Source organism: Helianthus annuus, chromosome 6 (genome assembly GCF_002127325.2).
Source record: "Helianthus annuus cultivar XRQ/B chromosome 6, HanXRQr2.0-SUNRISE, whole genome shotgun sequence".
Taxonomy (NCBI): Eukaryota; Viridiplantae; Streptophyta; class Magnoliopsida; order Asterales; family Asteraceae; genus Helianthus; species Helianthus annuus.
The window spans coordinates 64,962,532-64,982,123 of record NC_035438.2 but is presented as its reverse complement, the minus strand read 5'-3'; the positions used below and the strand labels follow the sequence as shown (position 1 = coordinate 64,982,123).

Here is a 19,592-nt window from a genome sequence, read left to right as displayed (position 1 = left end):
GACGTTTTATAATAACACTTGATAAAAAAATGTAGAAGTTTTATAATACTAATTAAAAAAAAATGGTGACGTTTTATACTAAGAGTTGATAAAAAATGTAGAAGTTTTATAATACTAATTTAAAAAAAGTTGACGTTTTATACTAACACTTGATAAAAAATGTAGAAGTTTTATAATATTAATTATAAAAAATATTGACGTTTTATAATAATAATTAACTAATAAAAATGTTGCCATTTTTCTAAATATATTAAATAAAAAACGACATTTATATACCTTCCTTTTATAACAATAAATAATAATAAATATAAATGTTTATATTTTTTTATTTTAACAACAATTTAAAAAAAATATATATAAAGTTTTTTTAAATAATACTTCATCCCAATGAAAACCCACACATCCCCCCCAATTTTATTCCACACAAAAGAGCCAATGATTGGGCAATCATTGGCTGACACCCAATCATTGACAATTAATAGGATGTGTGAAAAAGTAACCAAAAAGTAAACGTATAGGGCAATGAGGGGCTTATCAGGTGGGTCCATTTTCAGGCGTATAGGGCAATGAGGGGTGTATAGGGTTAGGGGATGTGTGGATAAATTTAGGGGATGTGTGGATAACCAGACCCCTATTTATAATGCAAAATAAACGATTGACTATTCTTGGTCAAATGGTCCATGCGATGGCTTCTCTTTGAACGATATATTTTATGATCTTGTTCAAGACAATTTTTCTATACAAAAAAAAAAAAAAAAAACATGAACATTGGAAAGGGTCAATCATGGAGAGTCAATCGTTCTAATTTTTTCATCTTGTGTCACAGCCACATCTATACTATATAATAAAAGAAAACTGATTTGGTACACATATCATTCAACGAGGACATCAATAATTTATTGATAAATTTTAAATTTTAAATTTTAAATTAAAAAAATTTAAGTATTATATTAGAATTTTATTTTGATTGTAAATCTAAAGTCTAAAATGTGTTTTAAATCTAATCTATAATTTATGGAATTAATTTTGATTTGAAATTATTAAACAAATACCCATAAAATTAGTAACCATTTGATCAATTTCGTAAGTTTTACTTTCCCTTCTAGAATCAAATTAGATTTTTTGATAATTAAAATTTTGTCAAGAATATAAAAAATCATTATTTAATATTCAATATATTACATCAAATATTTAGAATTAAACTCCACTTCATTCTAAATACTAAGTATGTTTTTTTACTCTTCATATGCTATGCATATTATCTATGTCACATAGAAAACATCATATTTTTTAGAGAAGTTTACCCTGTCAAAGTAATATGCATATTATCTATTTCTATTGTAACTAAGATGTAGAGGTATGTGAAAGCTATCTTCACATTCGGAATATCATAACTTTTTTTAAAAATTTAGATTTACTTAGTTGTCGTATGGTGTCACGGGTCTTTATTTTTATTTTTTCACTTATATATATGTTTCATTGGTTCAATTGTACATGTAAAGTATTACACTATACATAGTATTTTCTCAACTATAATTAATTGGTTTTATTAATTCAGTTTTTGTCTATCCATTTACATTATTTTTATCTGTCTAGAAATCCCTTTTCAGACCTTTCAAATGGTATGGGAGATATTACATTATCAATAGTTTTTATTAGTTTCCTTACTAATTGTGATAAAAGTAACTATTTCGTACAATTCATATTGGTTTATAGCTTTGAATACGAGCATACCTTATATTATTGTTAATGATAGCGAAAGTGAGGAAACTATATTTGGATGGTAGAAAATATAATGTTATGCCAACATTAACCCGTCAGAATAATCTATTATCAGATAAAATCAGACACGTTACTTTTGAACAAGAAAATGTCACAATAAATATTAGTAGTGGTACAAAATTTTAAGTTCCTATGACAAATCCTAAAATAAATAACAGATCATATTATTAAGAATGGCTATACGAACTTCAATATTTATTTCGTATTTGGCTATACGAACTTCAATATTTATTTCGTATTTGGTCTGCATATTACTCTATATTATATATACTTAGATCATATTATAAACATATTTTTTTTTCACATTATAATTAGAGTAAACTTCCGTCTTGCTCCCTGTGGTTTGGTCACTTTAACGGTTTTGCCCCAAACCTTTAAAAATAGCCATTTTACTCCCTGATCTTTGAAGCCTTTCATGATTTCACTCCCCGCCTCTAACTCCGTCCATATTGCATGTTAACAAAAAGGGTATTTTTGTAATTTCAAGTATAAAATAAGGGGCATTTATCGGTAGTTTTCTTATTCGTTTCTTGTACCTGAACTGCAGAAACATGTACATATAATCATCCAAATCCTTCCGGTTGCAGAAAAACCGATCGACCCACAACAACCCGCTCGGCCACAAGATCCGGTCCCAATCAAACAAAATGAAATCCATCAACTGCAGATCAATCCACCCATCCATAAACCCTGTTGTGTGAATCAAATCCATTGTGTTATCAAAGAACGGTAACCTTTGGTTCAACGTCACATACAAAGGAATCAGACCTCTAAGCGCTATCATTTCGTTAAACGGGGCTCCAAGGTTTAAAGTCGTCGTTACATTATGCTCTCTCATTCTTGCAGTAAATGTCCCCGTGCCTATACCAAAATCGAGCCCTATCCTGATCTCCCCAGGCTTGACACTTAACGCGTCTTTGATCAAGATATCAGTTGGAAACGACGTGTTTGTGACCCATTTAAGCTTTTCCTTCTCCATCTCAAAACAATTTATGCATTTCGAGTAACCCCGTTTAGGATTCTTGCTCGATAAGCACTCAAAGTTCCTACAGGCATATTGCTCCACCGCACGTTTCATTAAATGGAAGCACAAGATGAGGAAGCCGTAATGATAGATCGAGGACTGTAGTGGTAACAATCTTACTGCCGGTGAAGATGGTTGTGAGTTCCGATGAAGATGGTTGATGACGATGATTAGGGGTTAGGGTTTTCATGAAAATTAGGGCTTTCGATAGGGCTAAAGTTTTCCAGTGACGTAGGTGGTGTTAATGATGCCGGTGACACTGAAGGTGCAGTTTTGATGGTGGTGACGGTGGAGGTGCAGCGGTGGTGGGTGTTGTGGTGGTGACAGTGGAGGTATAGTGGTGGTGGGTTAGTGGTGGTAAAGGTGTAGGTGCAGTGGCGGTGGTGGTGGTCTTTCTATTGATTTTGTAGAAGGAAATGATATTGAACCAGATAACACCGGTGATTTTGTGGGAGAGATAAGAAAGAGACAGGAAGAGAGAGAGTAATTAGAGAGAGGAGATGGAGATGTTTATCTTTGTCTTATAATAATATAATAAAATATCTTTTTAGGTTGGATATGAAAGACTAAAATGCCCCTTATTTTATACTTGAAATTACCAAAATACCCTTTCAGTTAACATGCAATATGGATGGAGTTAGAGACAGGGAGTGAAATCATGAAAGGCATCAGTGAGTAAAATGGCTATTTTTAAAGGTTTGGGGCAAAACCGTTAAAATGACCAAACCACAGGGAGCAAAACGGAAGTTTACTCTTATAATTATGATTCACCTCGTGTATTACACAGGGCAATAACCTAGTTATAAAATAGAGAAAAGATCCCATACAAGACAAGTTTTCTATACAAAGCCTACGAGACAAGAAATTCAGGACAAGTGTCACTAGCTTGAAGGGTAATTTAGTCCTTTCTCGTTTAAGATAACTTCCTTAATTAATTTTCAAATGCCTATAACTTTTTCATATGTTAATATTTAAAAAAAAATTACAGCGTATTAACAACGATCATCCCATTCTCTTTAATTCCAACAGTTTTTTGCTATAGTTTTCTTAACAAAATACAGGATTTTGAATACACATTAGTCCATTACGTAATTACGTGATTTTGAATACACAGCACATGACTACATGATTTTTAATACCCATTACGTAATTAGTTGATTTCATTATAGACCCACATATTTTTCTCCGTTCACCGATGATGAATTAGCGAAGCATAAAAGTCTACACGAAGAATACGAAGGTCTCTAATCAAACATTAATGCACGAAAACATATAAATCGGGTGTTTTTCTTTTATCACCAATACTCTTAACACCAAACTTGATTGATTAAAGATAAACATACAAGCATGATTGCTAAAAAAATTTCATACAACCTTGGACAAATTAAAAACCGAAATGATTAAAAAATACAAGATAGAAAGGTAGTGCAATGGTGGGTGGGTGCATAGTAGAATGGTATGGAGGTGTGGTGTGGTGTGGAAGTGGGTTGATGGTTGTAATGGGTTTTATGGGATGATTCAAATTGTGAGCATTGGATTGAATTTATAGCCTGGAAAGAAGATGAGGCATGGCTCGTGTCATGGAGTTTTTGCATTTTGTTCATTTGTGATAGTTGTAAAGTTTATTTTAGGCATGACGCACGAACATATTTAGCTAGGTGACACACGTCCGTGGTCAACTTTGTTGGGTCCACAACTTTTTTTGTCTTTACGAGGGCGTGTTTGATTAGGCACAACCTCGTGCCTTGTTATTTTCTGTCTTTTCTACAAAAATGTAAGCACGGGGTGGTGCTTTATGGGAAACTACCTCGTGTCTTGAATTATGATTTGCATTTTCCGTATATGTTGTCACACCCAGGGGGTGTCTGACAAAGCATGGGGGCGTGTCTTGGTCAGTTTTATTGTAACTTGATTTTTAGCATGGGAACACCAATCTTTTTTATTTTGTGGCCATTTGTTCTTGAAATAAAAATCAAATGTAAAGAAATAAATAACTTATTTACTATATTCATGCAAGAAAACGACTAAAACTAACCTTGAATAATGCAAATTACATTGTGCAATTTTACGCATATCATTAACTATAGTGAGAATCATTTCAACAACGTAAACTTCATAGGATTCTAGTTCCATAATTTCAAGTTATAGTTTTCAAATATAGCGTATAAAAAGTTACGAACACTTAAAAAATAGGGGAATAACATGTGACTTGCGTATGCATGTTTCTAGGCATTTGCATTTTCTCTTAGATAAAATTACCATATCACTTTATCCCTTCTTGGACACTTGTCACTTTATTGTTACTTCTTACCCTTCTTTTTTATTAACGGCTTTGTACTATAACTTAACCAAGATCAACAAGAATTTTAACCCACTAATTAAGTTATTTAAGTGTAATAGTTATAATAAATACCTCTGGTGTTTGTTTCTTGTAGAAAAATCAATATTAACAATACTTAATAAACAGGAAACAAAATTGGACTTATAACAATGGGATGTTGCAACAGAGTATGAGTGACCCATCCCCAACAACACCGACGTTTATGCAAGAGTAGTTGCCCTAGACAACGGCAACAAATATAAGCAATTCACTCATGTGTTTATTGCATGTTAGCTTTCAAGCGGTCCAGACTTGAAAATTTAATTAAACACCGACTCAAGATAACCTTCATAGTCAGACGATGGAGATTTAATGAGAATCTAGTTGTGAAAGTTGCTACATAGGTACTTGTACTATGTGTAGTAGAACTTGAAGTCCTTCTTCAGCTAGGCACTTCTTTAGATTTGAAATGTGAAACGTCGGATGAACATTGTTGAGTTCTTGAGATAGATCCAGTCGATACGCTACCTTTCCAATGCTTTTGAGAATCTTGAAAGGACCTACGAAGTGAGGAGCGAGTTTGCCTTTCTTACCAAATCGAACTACTCCTTTCTAAGGGGATACCTTGAGAAGTACATGATCACAAACAATGAATTCCAAAGGTTTGTGTCTTCTGTCAGCGTAACTCTTTTTTCGGCTTCTGGCCTTGAGTAGATTATCACGAATCTGAAAGATCTTGTCCATCGTCTCTTGTATGAGTTCAGGTTCGGTGATTTGAGCTCCTCCAATCTCATGCCAACAAATAGGCGAACGACACTTATGACCATACAATGCTTCGAATGGTGCCATTTGAATACTAGTGTGATAACTGTTATTATACGAGAACTCTACCAAAGTTAAGTGTATATCCCAGTTGCCACCAAAATTGATTACGCAAGAACGAAGCATATCCTCAAGGGTTTGGATAGAACACTCGGTTTGACCGTCAGATTGAGGATGAAAAGCGGTACTATTATTAAGATGAGTACCGAGAGCTTTTTGAAAGGTTTGCCAAAGACGCGAGGTGAAACGACTATCATGGTCAGAAATGATATTAATGGGGATACCATGCCGACAAATAACTTCGTTCGTGTAGATACGAGCCAATTTCTCGACTTTGTAATCTTCACGAATGGGGAGGAAGTGAGCGGATTTGGTCAGACGGTCGATGATTACCCATATGCTATCATGACCAGCCAAAGTACAAGGGAGTTTGGGGATGAAATCCATAACTATGCTCTCCCATTTCCAGACCGGAATTTCTGGTTGTTCTGCTAAGCCAGAGGGACGTTGATGTTCGGCTTTTATCGTGGAGTAAGTGAGACATTTAGAAATGTAGGTGGCGATATCTTTCTTCATATCGGGCCACCAATAAGACATACGAAGGTCTTGGTACATCTTGTCGGCGCCGTAATGAATAGAGTATCGAGATTTTTGAGGTTGTATCCTCAAGAAGTCATAGAGGTTGTCACGGTTTGGAGTCCAAACGCGGTCGAGATAGTAAAGCATGCCGTCAGATTTGGATACGAGTTGATTTTCAGCACCACACTTCATCTCTTTGTACATGTTAATCTCGTTAACGGATGAGTATTGTGCTTCATGAATGCGATCTCGAAGGTCATTTAGAATTTGGAAACAAAGAATACTCTTCACATGAGTTTTACGACTAAGAGCGTTGGCCACGACATCCGCCTTACCAGGTTGGTAGCGAATTTCGCAATCGTAGTCGTTGAGCAACTCTACCCGTTGACGCATGTTGAGTTCTTTTTGGTTAAAGATGTGCTGAAGGCTCTTATGGTTGGTGAAGACCATAAACATAGGATCATAAAAGTAGTGTTGCCATATCTTTAATACAAAAACAACGACACCAAGTTCAAGGTCGTGAGTAGTTTAGTTCTTCTTATGTATTTTGAGTTGTCTCGATGCGTAAGCGATAACCTTGTCTTGTTGCATGAGAACACAACCGAGACCTTGGTTTGAAGCATTGCAATACACCACAAAATCGTCGTTACTATCAGGAAGAGCTAGAATAGGAGCATTGCAAAGCATGTCCTTGAGCGTTTGAAAAGACTCTTCTTGTTCGAAACCCCAAACAAAAGGTTTATCCTTTTGAGTAAAAGAAGTGAGGGGAACGACAATCTTTGAAAAGTTGGAGATGAATTGACGGTAATAACCCGCCAATCCAAGAAATGAAGGAATTTCATACGGAGATTTTGGTGTAATCCAGTTCTTGACAACTTCGATTTTGGTATGATCCACATGAATGCCTTTCTCGTTCACAACGTGTCCGAGAGATTGAACTTCTTTTAGCCAAAATTCACACTTGGAGAATTTGGCGTATAGTTGTTCACCATGTAGAAGTTCGAGGATTAGATGCAAATGTCGTTCATGCTCGTCTTAGGTTTTGGAGTAAATGAGCATGTCGTCTATGAAAACGATCACAAAGCGATTCAAGTATTACTTAAACACACGGTTCAACAAATCCATGAAAAGCGCGAGTGCATTGGTTAAATCGAAAGGCATGACTACGAATTCGTAGTGACCGTATCTAGTGCGAAAAGCGGTTTTAGGAATGTCCTCTTCGAGGACTCGAAGTTGATGGTAGCCAGAACAAAGGTCGATTTTGGAGAAACAGGTTGCGCCTTGGAGTTGATCGAAAAGATCATTGATGCGAGGAAGTGGGTAACGGTTCTTGACGGTGAGTTTGTTGAGTTCACGATAGTCGATGCACATGCGGAATGATCCATCTTTCTGTTTGACAAAGAGGACCGGAGCGCCCCAAGGAGAAGTACTAGGGCGTATAAATCCTTTATCAAGTAATTCTTGAAGTTGGCTCGATAGCTCTTGCATTTCTGAGGGTGCGAGACGGTAAGGAGATTTAGCAATAGGTGTAGCGCTAGGGATAAGGTCGATGCGAAAGTCAACAGAACCAGGAGGAGGATGACCAGGTGGGTCTTTTGGAAAACCGTCGGGGAAATCACAAACGACAAAAAACATCACTCACGCCTTTTCCTTTAACCTTCGTTTCCACACATGGGTAAGAAAGGAAAAGTACTCTTTGCACAAGTACTTGTTCGCCTGAGTACACTACATGAGCTTGAGACCTTTTGAAGGGTTCTCACCATAGACGTGTAACGAATCACCAGATAGAAAGGGAAGACGAATGAACTTCTCGAAGCAAACAATTTCGGCACGAACTCTTGGAAGCCAATCCATGCCTACTATGATGCCGAAAGTACCCAATTGCATGGGTATCAGATCAATCGATAACTTGTGATCGTTGAGGTTAAGAGAACAATTAAGAAGGAAAAAATCGATGGTGATAAATTTTCCGTTATCGACTTCGACGGCGAAAGATTTTGGCAACCTAGAGCGTCTACACTTAAGCAATGGTTCAAATTCAACGTATACAAAAATTTTATCCGTGCCAGTATCAAATAAACAAGAAGCATAAACATAGTTTACGAGAAGCATACCGTTGATGACCTTGTTGTTGTTTAGGGCTTGAGCGACAATGATGACGAAGGCTTGTCCATAAGGAGCTTGTTGTTGGTTGTTGCGCTGAGGGTAGGCGTTGCTAAGATGGTTTGGGTCGCCATATTTGTAGCAAATGCGGCCATTGTTTGCTGGCAGTTGGGTTTGGTTTTGGGCAGGTGGTTGAGTTTGGTTATCGTGTGGCTTTTGGCCAATTCGGCATTGGGTGTTAAAGTGTCCAATTCAATTGCACGTAGTGCCAAGGCGACATGGTGCGGTGGTCAGGTGATGGTTGGTGCAAGTTATGCACTTAGGAAATGTCCTGGTGTAAGCTCGCTTCTTTCCATTGGTGTTGGGTTTTGGGTCATGGAGAGTTGTTGTTGTGGAGGGTTTTGCGGAGTAACAACCTCACAGTTTCGGTTTTAAGCCTTCAGCTTCTTACCATTGGTGTTGGGTTTGGGTGAGGGTTTGGATGGTTTGGCGATAGGTTCGATGGTGGCTTGGTGAACTGTTTTGGTAGAACCCATTGTTTCGAAGGTTCCATCAAATATTCGGTTATGGTTGAATTTGGCAGCTAAGCGGTAGATGTCCTCAAGGATTTTGGGTTGAGAGGACTAAACAAAATTGGAGACAGAGGAAGGTAGGGCTCGGATGTATTTGGTAATGGCCTTCGGTAGAATCGACTTGGCCAAGGTAAACGGCACTAAGTTGTTTGAACCTAGTGGTGAGGCCGGTATTGTCACTCCCAACTTGCTTGAGATTCCAAAACTCGTTTTCGAGTTGTTGGAGCTGGTGGGGAGGACAGAACTCGTCATTCATGAGATTCTTATGCTCGGTCTAAATTAACGCATAAGCGGCATCATCTACGCGTGCGTTACGTTCGGTGGTCCACCAATCAAGGGCTATCGATCGGAAGACGTCGATGGCGTTAGTGGTGCGAAGATGCTCGGGGCACCCACTTTGACGCAAGGTGACCTCCATGGCGTCAAACCATTGGAGCATCTTTGTCGCTCCCTCTTCTCCCATAAACGGAATTGGACTACACGAGTTGAATTGTTTAAGGTCGACTTTGGATTCAACAGATACATAGGGGGATTCGACGTTGTTGGTTGGTTCTTACTAACGATGTGGGGTATGACTTTGGCCATTTGCTTGGCCATGAACTTCATCATGTCCTTCTTGGACATCGAATCAGTGTTGGAGTTGTACTTGGAGTTCCTCCTTGTGTTCGAGTTACGGTTGGAAGACATCTAAAAGTTTGAAATAAGGGGAGAGGATAAGACTTAATCATAATGTGTTTATAAAATAAAGTTTGTTTGCATGAATGGACATAAAATATAACACGTATCACGTAAGTTTCACAGAGTTTGCACAAGTATAACATGTATGCATTTGGTACAATCACATATGAAGACTCTTAAGAATGTAAATTTAGTTTGTTGACGATTATTAGTATTGCTTTAGATTGTGAATAACGTGCGATTCATGCCTTCGACTTTAAATGATAAACGTAACAAATGTAAAACACATAGAAATGGATATGACATAAAAGCGATTCGATATAAAACTTGGACTTTCTCGGAATGAAACTAAGACTGTTCCGAAGTGAATCAAAACTTCTTTCGAGTTAGGGAAACATGCTTTGGCCTAATAGGTAGAATACTCTCACCGAGGAGCGGTTAACGGTATTCACCCATCCGGTTACTACATGTCCCTTGTCAATTGAAAATTCGAGACTTTGGTAGGATTGAAAATCGAGGAGTGGGACTAGTTATCAAGATGTGGATATCATTCCTAACTTGATAATTATGTTCCCTAAACGAAACGAGGAGCAAATTCCGACTCGTTGGTAAGGGTCCCCACTAGAGTATGAAATGGAAATTTTCCATCAAGATACGGATATCACTCCTAACTTGATGGTGTAATTTCGTGAAAAATAGAATACGCGGATTGAGGGACTCCACCAAAAATCGTGGCCCTTTAAGCCTATCTTGGTGAAAATCATCTAGTTTGTGAAATAAGAGTGTCTTCACGTCTTCATGTGTGTATTATGTTAGTCTTGGGAAAGACATGTATAATTAAAGACAAAAAGAATCGATAGAAGCAAAGTTGAAGAATTCAAGTATTATAAGAATGAAACAAGAATGGTCAAGTTTGGTACTTAAACTATAGACTAGGTCAAATCATGGCAATTTTTCCTAATTCCCTATAGTTATGGCTCTGATACCAATATGTCATACTCCAACTGATGGTGAAAACATTGGTGTGGGACGAAAACGAGATTGCTAGAGTCGTCATAACACTAATGGTGACAATATTTATTAAAGTAAATTTCATTTCACTTCTAAGAAACAAGTACAATCGTCATGAAGCAAATTACAACATGTTGAACAAAAGTAAAATTCAACAAAGTACTAATTTTAAAGCGTGTTTCTAGTCTTCCTACTAGATATCATTCATCATCCTCATCAAATTCCTGCAATACGTGTTAAAGTATAGTTCAATAAAAAAGTATTGGTGAGCATACAAGTTTAGGTAATAGCATATGTATGAAAGTTTAAACAAATCCACATGGCGAAATTCGAATACTAAGAACTTAACATGGCAATACAATCATGCAACTATATTTGTCAATCAAAAGTTTCCCGCTAGCGTAATCTAATCATAGCAATGAAAAGACCTTTTTGTGCCATCTTTATCTAAAACACCATTCATACAAAACGCCAAACTTAATGATGAAACGCGTTGCAGCTTTAATAGATAAAGGTGAACAAACAGTAACTGAAACTTTATTACTAACATTTATTATAAAAGTTCGGGTTTTGGGTTTTGGGTCATGGAGAGTTGTTGTGGAGGGTTTTGCGGAGTAACGACCTCACAGTTTCGGTTTTAAGCCTTCAGCTTCTTACCATTGGTGTTGGGTTTGGGTGAGGGTTTGGATGGTTTGGCAATAGGTTCGATGGTGGCTTGGTGAACTGTTTTGGTAGAACCCATTGTTTCGAAGATTCCATAAAAAATTCGGTTATGGTTGAATTTGGCAGCTAAGCGGTAGATGTCCTCAAGGATTTTGGGTTGAGAGGACTCAACAAAATTGGAGACAGAGGAAGGTAGGGCTCGGATGTATTTGGTAATGGCCTTCGGTAGAATCGACTTGGCCAAGGTAAATGGCACTAAGTTGTTTGAACCTAGTGGTGAGGCCGGTATTGTCACTCCCAACTTGCTTGAGATTCCAAAACTCGTTTTCGAGTTGTTGGAGCTTGTGGGGAGGACAGAACTCGTCGTTCATGAGATTCTTAAGCTCGGTCTAACTTAACGCATAAGCGGCATCATCTACGCGTGCGTTACGTTCGGTGGTCCACCAATCAAGGGCTATCGATCGGAAGACGTCGATGGCGTTAGTGGTGCGAAGATGCTCAGGGCACCCACTTTGACGCAAGGTGACCTCCATGGCGTCAAACCATTGGAGCATCTTTGTCGCTCCCTCTTCTCCCATAAACGGAATTGGACTACACGAGTTGAATTGTTTAAGGTCGACTTTGGATTCAACGGATACATAGGGGGATTCGACGTTGTTGGTTGGTTCTTACTAACGATGTGGGGTATGACTTTGGCCATTTGCTTAGCCATGAACTTCATCATGTCCTTCTTGGACATCGAATCAGTGTTGGAGTTGTACTTGGAGTTCCTCCTTGTGTTCGAGTTACGGTTGGAAGACATCTAAAAGTTTGAAATAAGGGGAGAGGATAAGACTTAATCATAATGTGTTTATAAAATAGAGTTTGTTCGCATGAATGGACATAAAATATAACACGTATCACGTATGTTTCACAGAGTTTGCACAAGTATAACATGTATGCATTTGGTACAATCACATATGAAGACTCTTAAGAATGTAAATTTAGTTTGTTGACGATTATTAGTATTGCTTTAGATTGTGAATAACGTGCGATTCATGCCTTCGACTTTAAATGATAAACGTAACAAATGTAAAAACATAGAAATGGATATGACATAAAAGCGATTCGATATAAAACTTGGACTGTCTCGGAATGAAACTAAGACTGTTCCAAAGTGAATCAAAACTTCTTTCGAGTTAGGGAAACATGCTTTGGCCTAATAGGTAGAATACTCTCACCGAGGAGCGGTTAACGGTATTCACCCTTCCGGTTACTACATGTCCCTTGTCAATTGAAAATTCGAGACTTTGGTAGGATTGAAAAGCGAGGAGTGGGACTAGTTATCAAGATGTGGATATCATTCCTAACTTGATAATTATGTTCTCTAAATGAAACGAGGAGCAAATTCCGACTCGTTGGTAAGGGTCCCCACTAGAGTATGAAATGGAAATTTTCCATCAAGATACGGATATCACTCCTAACTTGATGGTGTAATTTCGTGAAAAATCGAATACGCGGAGTGAGGGACTCCACCAAAAATCATGGGCCTTTAAGCCTATCTTGGTGAAAATCATCTAGTTTGTGAAATAAGAGTGTCTTCACATCTTCATGTGTGTATTGTGTTAGTCTTGGGAAAGACATGTATAATTAAAGACAAAAAGAATAGATAGAAGCAAAGTTGAAGAATTCAAGTATTATAAGAATGAAACAAGAATGGTCAAGTTTGGTACTTAAACTATAGACTAGGTCAAGTCATGGAAATTTTTCCTAATTCCCTATAGTTATGGCTCTGATACCAATATGTCATACTCCAACTGATGGTGAAAACATTGGTGTGGGACGAAAACGAGATTGCTAGAGTCGTCATAACACTAATGGTGACAATATTTAATAAAGTAAATTTCATTTCACTTCTAAGAAACAAGTACAATCGTCATGAAGCAAATTACAACATGTTGAACAAAAGTAAAATTCAACAAAGTACTAATTTTAAAGCGTGTTTCTAGTCTTCCTACTAGATATCATTCATCATCCTCATCAAATTCCTGCAATACGTGTTAAAGTATAGTTCAATAAAAAAGTATTGGTGAGCATACAAGTTTAGGTAATAGCATATGTATGAAAGTTTAAACAAATCCACATGGCGAAATTCGAATACTAAGAACTTAACATGGCAATACTATCATGCAACTATATTTGTCAATCCAAAGTTTCCCGCTACCGTAATCTAATCATAGCAATGAAAAGACCTTTTTGTGCCATCTTTATCTAAAACACCATTCATACAAAACGCCAAACTTAATGATGAAACGCGTTGCAGCTTTAATAGATAAAGGTGAACAAACAGTAACTGAAACTTTATTACTAACATTTATTATAAAAGTTCGCTCCTAAACTATGCGCCAAAAACATCATTATATAAAAGACGTTACCATCCCTTCCATTGATGATGCTAAAAACGACATGTTTAACCAAAACCCATTCCTACCAAAATGCCAAATTTCAAAAAAAAAAAAAAAAAAAAAAAAAAACTCTGAAAGACGAAAAATGGAAAACATTGTTTCATGGAGATTCAAAACTAGAATAAATAGATTTGTAATCCTCTTTGACAACAGAAGCAGAGTGTTTGTGAAAACCATCAAAGCCATAATAAACTTGGACGAAGAAGTACATAGGGAGATCCTTGCACTTGGCGTTTCTGTTAATAACCTCTGTGAGAAAACAAAGACGGTTTTACAAAGATTAACTAGAAAATTTGGATCGAGTAATGCAAATCCAAATGTGGACTCAGTCATCCAATCATGACGTTTTGATGAAGACACTGACATAGTGACTGTTGTATGTGACAACGGGGAACAGGAAGACTACACAGTTGAAAACATCATGATTAAACAAAGTCTTGGGGTCCTAAAGGAGTTAAACAACACAGCATGTTTGAACAGAGACATGACCCTAAAATTGGCGTTGTTGCATGACATGTTCATATGGAGGTTTCAAAATCTTCAAGAAAAGAGACCGATGAAAGTGAAGTTTTGGATGAGAAATTGGATGAAGAATCCAAAGAAGAAGATGATGGGAGCAATGGATGCTTCTTAGATGAAATCACTTCTGACGAGGAGTTTTAATTTTTTTCCTTTTTTTGTGTGTCATTTCTATGCTTTGTTATGTACTTTTTCGCTAATAAAATACTTTATTTCTCTAATTAGATATAAAACGCGAAAATGCCGTAAACGCCAAACACCAAAAGTTAATTAGTTGTATTTTGCCTTCGTTATCTAAAACGCAATGACATTATTTTGCCTTACAAAAGTTAATTTGCTATCTTTATCTAAAACGTCATTCATACAAAACGCCAAACTTAATGATGGGATGCCTTACAGCTTTAACAGATAAACGACAAACTTAATGATGGGACACCTTACATCTTTATCTTTTTGAGTTTATGCTCACCTATTTTTTTTACTGAAAAGTGTTTTTTCTTTGGCGTTTATGTGTGTGTGTGTGTGTGCGATCTTCTATGGTTTGTTATGTACCTTCCAAATCACATGTTACGCACAAAAAGTGATATATGTTTCAAAACGCTATAACATTATTTTGCCTTACAAAAGTTAATTAGTTGTATTTTGTCACCTTTATCTAAAAACGCCATTCATACACAACGCCAAACTTAATGATAGGACGCCTTACAACTTTAATAAATAAAGCTGAACAAATAGTAACTGAAACGACGGAAACTTTATTACTAACATATATTATAATAAATTATCACCTAAACTAAGCGCCAAAAACTTCTTACATAAACAACGTCTCAGGACCTTCCATTGATCACACCAAAAACAACGCCATATTTTACTAAATACCATTCAATTAAAACGCCAGGAAGTTCAAAAACCACACATGGCAAACATCGTTTCTTGGATATTCAGTTTTGTTCTCAATAAAGTTTCACTCAATGTGTTGTATAAAATTCTTAAGTGAGGATTTTTTCCATTTCATTGAGAAAAATCTTATTTAGTTTATCCTCACCTATTTTATTTTCTAAAAAATGTTTTTTTCTTTGGCGTTTATGTGTGGGTGCAATATTCTATGGTTTATTATGTACCTTCCAAATTACAAGTTATGCATAAAAAGTGATATATGAAGAAGGCCATTGAAACATAAATGCTATTTCTGTTGATGCATAATGTCTATTGCATGCGTCATCAGTCAATGTCGTGTCAATTATGTGTAATAGTTTGAAATGTTAAGTTTTATATGTTTTGAGTCCAGGTCGCATGACCTGATAAGGTCAGATCACACGAGCTGAAGTTGTCCAGTTCGTGCGGACTGGAGTAGTTATTTGGTGCGATCTAGTCAGCCTATATATAGGCTAGTGGTGTTCTTCATTTGTGAGATTCTGGAGAAATCTATAACGAAGTGTTGTCCGATTCTCTCTATACCAAAACGTTTATAATCAATAAAGAACATGTTTAAAGTGACTTTCTACTCTTCTACTCCTGTTTTAACACTGATTGACGGTTTCTCGTCTGATTCCGCCTTTCTAGAAACCAGATTTGACTCTATTTGACTCGTTTTGGACGAATCCTCGATCCTACAAGTGGTATCAAAGCTCAGGATGAGTCAAATCTGTTGATATCAGTGTTTGAACGGTTTAGAACCATATTCTTCTACTCTTTCTTGGATTTTTAGACGATTTCACGGATAAAATGGACTGAATTTTAGATATTGTGTGTAAAACATCATTTTGAACAATTGTACAAAGTTGCAGACCATAAATCGAACTAAAACTGATCCAAAAATGTCAAAAACCTGAAATTTTGATCAGATCGTGTGAAAATGATGTCCAAATCGTGTGAAACTAATCAGGTCGTTTGAGTTTTATTCACATCATTTGAAAATCATGTTCAGGTCACACGGATTGGACCAGGTCGTTTGAGTTCTTGTTCAGATCTCATGAATTGGATCAGATCGCACGAATTGAGTGATCAGGTCGCACGGTTTGGCAATCCAGGTCACACGGTTTGACAATCCAGGTCGTTTGAGATAGCCCAGGTCGTTTGAAATAGTTAAGGTCGTTTGAATCAGTCCAGTTCGTTTGAAAAGCCCAGGTCATCTGAAAGTCCAGATCGTTTGAAAGTCCAGGTCGCTTGAAATTGAAATTTTTCAAAACTTAGAAATTTTTCGAATCATTTTTCAAAGTATAAAAATGGACAATCAAGAGTTTTACAATGCGTTTTTCAGAGGAGGTATGACTATTCAATCTCCAGCAAGTATAGCCTAGAATGTGAATATGGAAAACGAGCTAGGAACCATGCAAAAACCACCAAAACTGCTTAACATTAAAGATTATTCGGGGTGGCAGGATAGATTTCGCACGTGGGTTCATGCGAGTCAGCTCGAATGTTGGCTGAAAGTTGAAACAAAATATGTAGTTCCTACGAATGATGCTGGCCTTCCGAAAACACTTAACACGTTAACTTCGGCTGAACAAGAAAACTTTAAAGCCGAGAAGAAGATGGTTAGTATATTGCAACAGGTAATTAAGGAAGACATTTTGATACTGCTACAGCATCAGGGTGACGCGCAATCTATTTGGAATGCTCTTAAAATCAAATTTCTTGGGAGTGTTGCAATGATAAAAAGCAAAAAGGCACTATCGAAAAAAGAATTCGACATATTTACTGCTCTCAGTGGAGAATCAACGAAAGAGTTGATTGAGAGGTACTGTCACTTGGTAGTGGAAATGAAACGTTTGAATATGGATAAACCAGACGAAGAGTGGGTTGATAAGTTGGCTGATGCACTACAACATGAACAGTGGGGTACATTCTTATTGGTTTTGAAAAACAATTTGGAATACGTGGGTTTCAATTTGAGTACGTTTATCGAGAGAATTGAAGCTCATGAGCTTGAACTTTGGGAGATGAGAAAAATGAAATCTGCAAACGTACAGCAAGATGTTCAGCATTATTACAAAGGAAACTCATCTGCCACATCTGCTCCAAGTCCAAAGATTCAAACGGCATTCAGTGCAGATTCTTCATCGGGAGTACCTCAAAGCATGCCTAACAACAACGTTTCATCGTTTTCAAATTACAAACCGAATCCTAAGGTTCAGAATTCTCAAGAACAGGTTTCTTCTCAAAGTTCTTCAGGTTCGAACAAATCAGAGTTATAGTCATGGGATATTGTGCAATATCGCTGTTAATATCAAAAACAGTCAAGATTTTACCGAGACAGCCGCAAAGCAGCATATAGCACTTCTAGCTTCTGTACTTGAGTCTTACGAGAGTCTAGTAGCCGGATGAATTGGTAACCAAGATATGACTAAAGAAGATTACGATGAAACTGATCCCGGGGAACTAGAATTCATCGACATAAAATGGGGTATGGCGAGCATTGTGAGAAGAGCTCAAAGGTTCATGGAAATTACCGGAAGAAGTAGTCTCGCATGTCCTGTTCCTAAACTTGGATTCGACAAATCAAAGGTGACTTGCTTCAAGTGTAAAGAAAAGGGGCACTTCAAGCGCGAATGTCCGAACAAAGAAGTTAATAACCATCAGAATCCATTCGCCAACGATTATTACCGACATGCCATCTATAAAAAAACAGTCAACAACCATTCAATCCACGACCTCAAATCGAGAATAGCCCATCCAAACAAACAGAAAAAGCTCTTTTGGTGAATCAAGATGACGAAAAGATTCCAGAAGGCTTCAGTTGGGATAAGTACATTCCAGGAGGTGGTCTTGCAATGATGGCTGAAATTACTGAAGAACCAGAACCGAAAATCGAGGAATGTGTTTCTGAAGTTGAAGTAGTCAGTGAAGTGGTGAATAAAGAAAGTTTTACAGATCTAGAAGAGGCAGCAGCAGCGGTCTACTATTATCAGTCTGAACAGGAGGTTATTACTAATGCATTTAAATCTATAATGCCAGCTAATGTGTTTGATCCTTTTGCAGGTTTCTTTAGTGAACCGACTACGGGTTTTTGCCCACAGTACGAAGTTGAACAAACTCCGGTTCAAGAGATCATTGATGTTTCAAAGGAAATGAATGAAGAAACTTTGAAAGAAATAGCAGACAAAGCTCTTATTGTCAAGCTGCAAGAGGTAGAACAAACTAAAACACCTTCTGATAACAATGAGACCAAAGATGCTGTTGGTGCATATGTCTGTCGACTTCGTCTTGTATCGAGTCATGTATTTGGGTAGATTGATCAGGGCACGAAAAACGAGAAATGTATAGAAAATGTCATTTTGCACGAAATGAACCCTGGTCATTTTGTACGAAATACCCTGTCTATAAATAGCTGATGTGCCATGCCATTTGTAACGTTCTCTGATTCTGGTACCGAACTGCTGTCGATGTGTCATTCGATCTGTAAAGCTTTCATATCAATATACAAGACAATTAATGAGTAAATCAAGCTGTAAACAAGTCTGTATCATTGTTTCTGCCTTTGATATGGATTAGGACTCTTCTGATAGACTCGTTTAGATCGATTCTCGATCCTACAAGTTGTATCAGAGCTCAGGAGGAAGAGTTCTTGCCAAATCAGCTCGATTTTACTGAAATTTCTGACTTCTACACCTTCTTTTTAAAAATTAACAAAAATTTACGGTTGAAATTGTAGGATCGTTGTATGACCCGAATGAGTCGTTCAGAAGAGTTTTGGATCCGAATGAAAGGCGGAATTGATGGAACGGACGTGAAAACAGCTTGATACTCTTTAATATGTCTCTATTAATGATCTGATAGAATTACAGCACCTGGAGACAATTCGGCAGCACTTCATTACCGAATCACAAGATCTAATTCCATTTCAAATGAAACGGATCTATCACCTATTTATAGTGTTGGTATTTCCGTTTGAACATGTCTCAAACGAGATTACTTTACAAGCGGAATTACTCTTACAAACGGAATTACAAGACACAAACGAAATCACTGTCTAATTCCGCACGGAATTACTGGATCACCATTACAAGCGGAATTAACACACTTCAAGCGGAATTAGCTTTTATCTTGATTTCTCGATCTTCGTGCCCTGAATT

At 37.1% G+C, this 19,592-nt stretch overlaps 1 protein-coding gene across 1 annotated transcript; it reads right to left on the bottom strand.

The window, feature by feature from the left end:
* Positions 1-2,203: 2,203 nt before the first annotated feature.
* Positions 2,204-2,860, bottom strand: LOC118479573. Its single transcript, XM_035974162.1, has one exon. The coding sequence runs from the start codon at positions 2,858-2,860 to the stop codon at positions 2,204-2,206; it is 657 nt and encodes a 218-aa protein (XP_035830055.1).
* Between the last annotated feature and the right edge of the window lie 16,732 nt (positions 2,861-19,592).

Bases quoted from the DNA above. Each gene is read 5' to 3' on its own strand.
- LOC118479573 (XM_035974162.1), bottom strand. From the start codon at position 2,860: ATGAAACGTGCGGTGGAGCAATATGCCTGTAGGAACTTTGAGTGCTTA.